This window comes from Agrilus planipennis, unplaced genomic scaffold, assembly GCF_000699045.2.
Source record: "Agrilus planipennis isolate EAB-ADULT unplaced genomic scaffold, Apla_2.0 scaffold454, whole genome shotgun sequence".
NCBI lineage: Eukaryota > Metazoa > Arthropoda > Insecta > Coleoptera > Buprestidae > Agrilus > Agrilus planipennis.
In genome coordinates, this window is record NW_020439107.1 from 5,763 (window position 1) to 11,689 (window position 5,927).

Here is a 5,927-nt window from a genome sequence, read left to right on the forward strand (position 1 = left end):
TAGCTTAACAATCGGTCACACGTAACCATGAGTGTGTTAAAAATAGTGATCCTTTTCACTAGTTTACTTCACAGCTTAATTGAAGCTGAAGTTATTTACAATGGTAGTTCTACGGCTAAGGACGATTGGTGGAAACATACAGCATTCTATCAGATTTATCCTCGATCCTTCAAAGATAGTGATGGCGATGGACTGGGCGATTTGAATGGTATTATTAGTAAATTACAATATCTGGTAGATGCTGGAATAACGGCTACATGGCTTTCGCCAATTTTTAAATCTCCTGGAGTCGACGCTGGATATGATATTAGCGATTTTAGAGATATTGATGAAAAATTCGGAACCATGAGTGATTTTGATCGACTCCTCAAGGCTGCCCACGACCTTGGCATAAAAGTTATTTTGGATTTTGTTCCGAATCATACCAGCGATCAACACGTGTGGTTCCAGTTGTCCAAAAATAGAACAAAGGGGTACGAGGACTATTTCATTTGGAAAAAGGGCTATAATTCAACAACACCTCCTAATAACTGGGTTAGTGTAATATTCCCAATTTTTTATTTGAACTTTTACTAATAAGTAGTTTTTGATTAATAACAGTCGCAAATGTATGAACATTCCGAGTATATCATAGGTATGATATAAAAGAATTTCGGATCATTCTTTTACTGTAAGCAATATGATAAAAGTATTTTTTCCTAAACAATTATTATGAATGTTATTTTATCAATGTTCAGCACAACAAAAATAAAGAACAGGTCCGTTTCATTTGTGTAAAAAAAGGAACTAAAAAATATCTGATTTATACGGAATTATAATTGACAAATCTAATTTCGACTTGCTTTGTATGTATGTTTTGGACGATTTAATCGCCGATTGTGAACCGATTTCAATGATTCCTTTTTCATCGAATCGACTATATCTCATGAGCACTGCCATTTAAATTTAATGAATATATTCCACCTCTATGAGTGTATTTTTTTCTTTATAATTGGCAATGTATTTGAAATCGGTTTTTCTTTTGTGGATACAAAAATTTAAATTTGATATAGGTACAATTAAAATAACATAGAAGATGACAAATAAGGTAGTATTAGAAAGAGTAGGACAACAGGAGACGTTATGAAAATTAATAATAAATACGGAGATAGGTTGGTAGGACTCTTTCTCAGACCAAATGGGCTAGATAGAAATATAAAAATGCGGAAACAGGAGTTAAAAGGGGCAGAGGTATAACTAGACTTAATTACTGTTCGCAAATAGAAAATGTTATGTTTCTCGAGTGAGAAATGTTAGACTGATTTAATATAAGAAGCGGAAGTGCGTGTCCTATCACTTTTCGGGTTGAAGATGATGATAATAATAGAATGTAATGATATTCCTATACTTTCTTCAGGAATCAGTGTGATTCTTATTTATTAGTTAGTTGTAAAATAGTAATTACTAAGTGGTTAGTATATAGGAGCTGTAATAATTTTTTTTTCTGACAACTTTTAAAATCTCCGTAACACAAGGAGAGATTTGTTATATGGCTGAATATTTTTATGGGTTATTTATGTTAATAATTGTTATTTGGAACTTTGAATATAGGTATGCATTTAAGTACTACTCATTTCAACAAAATTCGGCTAGTACACTAATAAATTATTATTTTATAAAGGTGACAAGATTCGGTTATTCCGCCTGGGAATATGTAGCCGAGAGAGATGAATTTTATTACCATCAATTTACCACTTCACAACCTGATTTGGACTTCAGAAACCCTAAAGTTGTACAAGAAATGAATGTAAGCTATAACTGTCCCTTTTTAATATATTTAAAACAAATTAATTGAAAACATTTGTTTCTTTTTAAAGGACGTGCTGACCTTTTGGTTAGATAAGGGCGTAGATGGGTTCAGAATTGATGCAATTCCCTTTATTTTTGAGCACCCTGATTTCAAAGATGAACCGCTTGCTGACGACTACCAAAACTACAAACCCTATGAGTACAAATATCTCAAGCATATTTATGTTAGGGATCAACCGGAAAGTATAGACATGATTTATCAGTGGAGAGAAGTTGTCGACAATTACCAAAAACAGAAAGGAGGAGATACCAGGTAACACCCACACGTTCGAAAAAGGCGCTGTACCAATAATAATANTGTTTTTTTAAAGAACGTGCTGACTTTTTGGTTGGATAAGGGCGTAGATGGGTTCAGAATCGACGCGGTTCGCGCTTTCTTCGAACATCCTGATTTCAAAGATGAACCGCTCGCTGATGATTACGAAAACTACAAACCGTATGAGTACAATTATCTCAATCATATTTATACTACAGATCAACCGGAAAATATAGAAATGATTTATCAGTGGAGGGAAGTTGTTGACAATTACCAAAAACAGAACGGAGGAGAAACAAGGTAACAGCCACGTGTTCGAAGTATAAAGAATTTCTACCAATAATGACCATATCATAAAACTTTCAAATCCAACAAGAATATAATAGCTATTCAAAAAAAGATATCTCCTGGGTATATAAACGTTTTCTTAGGATAATCATTACCTGCTATCAGCAACGTAGGTGTCTATTGTATATGTATTATTATTTAGAATATTCAGAAGTTAAAGACAATTTCTATTCATATTCGTAATTGAAATTTTTTCTATTAAAACAAAAACGTTTATTTTTGAATACAGCTTGTTATATCAATCTGCCAAGTAGAATAACAATTTCCCAATACCTATACTGCAACTTACAGCTTATATTCGGGAAGGAATGTTAGAAAATTTCTAATAGCTGATACCAGTACCTTACTGTATCCTTTGTGGATGAAGGTATTGGCAAATTATCATTAATTTTCATGAAAGAGTAGCAATTCGTATCCATACGGTTACTTAGAATAAATACGTACATAATTGAAAAATTTCCTTTCCATAGAGTGCTCATGAGCGAGGCGTATTCAAGAGTAAACATCATTATGCAACATTATAGCAATGGAACAGTTGAAGGGGCTCATTTTCCTTTCAATTTCTTTGTGGTAACCGACACAAGATATAACAGTACTGCCAATGAGATCATTTCGCCAATAAAGAAATGGTTGCAAAATATGCCAAGCGGACATGTAGCTAATTGGGTGGTAAGAATGTCATCAAACGCCGTAGTTGGCTTATTGAACTTTAATCGATTCGTCTGTTGTATTAAAGAACTCACAATCGTGACGTGACTCAGAATAAAAAAGACAGTTACTTATTTGCTTCTTCTTCTATCACAAACCATTTTACGTGAACATCGTATCCTTCTTGGGTTTCAGTTGGGAAATCACGATAGAGACAGAGTAGCCACCCGTCTTGGAGTTGAGAATGCAGACGGATATAATATGCTGATAGCCCTTCTACCAGGGGTGGCTGTCACTTATTATGGGGAAGAAATTGGAATGGAAAATGGAGCAGTAACATGGGAAGAAGGACAAGATCCAAAAGCATGCATTGGACCCAAAGAAGATTACCTACGTACAACCAGAGATTTTGAAAGGACTCCGTTCCAATGGGACTCTACAGTTAACGCAGGATTCAGTACAGCGAACAAAACCTGGTTGCCCGTCAGTTCACAATATAAAACAAACAATCTTGAACTACAAAGTAAAGATGGAGTAAAAAGTCACTTTCATGTCTACCAAGGTCTAATGAAGTTAAGGAAAGAAGATTCCTTCGTTTTTGGAAATTTGAACATAGAGGCTTTAGACACTTACGTATTGGCATTTACTAGGGAGTTGGTTGGTAACGACACCTACGCTTTTATATTTAATAAGGGAAATTATTCTTCTACAGTGTCCTTATCTCCCTTTAAGTCTGTCACAGGGAATGTTACAGTAGTTCTAACCAGCAGCAACTCAACCAGAAACGCAGGGTAAGATATGCAAAATTAAACATTTTATATATTCGTAATTGTTCCCTTAATACCAATGAACAGGATTAATCAAGCAAGTTAAAAGGGTTAAAAGTGTTTTATTTATCAATAATCAATACCGACGTTTCGTTTTTGATGTAAAGCTTCCTCAGGGCTACAATAATCTGCAAAAATTCACAATACAATTCGTTACGTTAAGCGCAATAAGTAGGTATTTACTAGATTATAAAGTCACTTATTGTATAATAACTTAAGAGTTGCAGAAAAAGTAAAAGGTGCTACAAGCCATTGTAGATCACCCAAGCTTACTTGAATACAGTTAATAATGAGTGTGGAATACAATATTAAAATCGACATAAACAATCACAATTAAAATAATAAATTAATAATAAGTTAGCGAATTAAAAATTACGTGGTAACAAAACGAAACGAAAACCCAATTAAAACTGTTTAGAGATAAAACAGAAGGTGATTTTCCTTCTCTCATTTAATTTTTTATAAAGTCAAATTTTTAGTTAACTATACTGTTAACAAGCTTCAAGTAATGAGTAGTATTATGTATTTTTGTATATTATTGTAGCCCTGATGAATTTCAACACAAAAAGCGAAACGTCGGTGTTGATTATCGATAAATAAAACACTTTTCCCCCTTTAAGTTGCTTGAATAATTCTATCCTAATAATTTTATTTTATGCACCCGGTTATTATATATAATGTTTCAAACAGTAATGCCTTCAGGGTTATTCATCTATATGTAAAATTCTTGACTTAAAAAAGTCACAAAATCATTAATCTAGGTTTATTGTGGTTTTCAGGGATACTCTGCCATCAGGAAGAATAACTATGGATGCGCACGAAGCAATAGTTGTAAAATCACCATCAAATGTTTCCGTGTGATGGAACAATTACACTACTCTGTTAATAATGTTATTTCTATTTCGAATTACCTAATGGCAAATTGATTAACATTTTATCTGTTATGTTGAAATATACCGACTTTATCACTATACTAAATTTATTATATTTTGTCAGATTTTTGGAAAAAAAAAACAGATATGACAATATACTTTGGTTCTTGTTTCTTTTTTTTCTTCCACTACGAGTCCTACCATTTACTTTACACGTTAGGATCCTAACAAAGCGTCAAACTCAGCATGAAAATCTGCTATAAAATTTCAACAATTAGTTCTCCAGAAATACATAAATCTACATTTAAAAATTCATGTTGTGTCGTTTAAGTAGTTATCGTTTGTAAATAAAGTTTCATTTCGCTTGTAATCGCAGCAATATTAATTTTTTGCTGGTGTGGGGTTGATTGTGGCGACTGTATCCATTAATACGATATTTTAAAGGATGGATTATGAAACACAGTCGAGAACTAATATTCTGACCTGAGGCATGCTGCTAAAAATTTTGAATAGGTTACATGGATTGGTTTTTAATTTCATGAGATAATTCGGACTTGTGGTATTAGAAATCATTTTTCTCAATCATATCGCTATAATATACTTTCGTAAGTTCATCGTCATCAAGTCCTTACTATCGGTAGTATCGTAGAAATGACTTTATCCTCTACTTTTGTAAAATTTATATTTGTGTTCCATNTAGCTTAACAATCGGTCACACGTAACCATGAGTGTGTTAAAAATAGTGATCCTTTTCACTAGTTTACTTCACAGCTTAATTGAAGCTGAAGTTATTTACAATGGTAGTTCTACGGCTAAGGACGATTGGTGGAAACATACAACATTCTATCAGATTTATCCTCGATCCTTCAAAGATAGTGATGGCGATGGACTGGGCGATTTGAATGGTATTATTAGTAAATTACAATATCTGGTAGATGCTGGAATAACGGCTACATGGCTTTCGCCAATTTCTAAATCTCCTGGAGTCGACGCTGGATATGATATTAGTGATTTTAGAGATATTGATGAAAAATTCGGTACCATGAGTGATTTCGATCGGCTTATTAAGGCAGCCCACGAACTTGGCATAAAAGTTATTTTGGACTTTGTTCCGAATCATGCCAGCTA

The 5,927-nt window shown here is 33.4% G+C and overlaps 1 protein-coding gene across 1 annotated transcript; it reads left to right on the plus strand.

The window, feature by feature from the left end:
* The first annotated feature begins 6 nt into the window (after window positions 1–6).
* Window positions 7–4,969, plus strand: LOC108743218 (maltase A1-like). The gene is made up of 6 exons (XM_018478696.2): window positions 7–534; window positions 1,661–1,786; window positions 1,857–2,101; window positions 2,923–3,121; window positions 3,296–3,891; window positions 4,707–4,969. The coding sequence occupies exons 1-6, from the start codon at window positions 28–30 to the stop codon at window positions 4,786–4,788; spliced, it is 1,755 nt and encodes a 584-aa protein (XP_018334198.2). The 5' UTR covers window positions 7–27; the 3' UTR covers window positions 4,789–4,969.
* The last annotated feature ends 958 nt before the right edge of the window (window positions 4,970–5,927 follow it).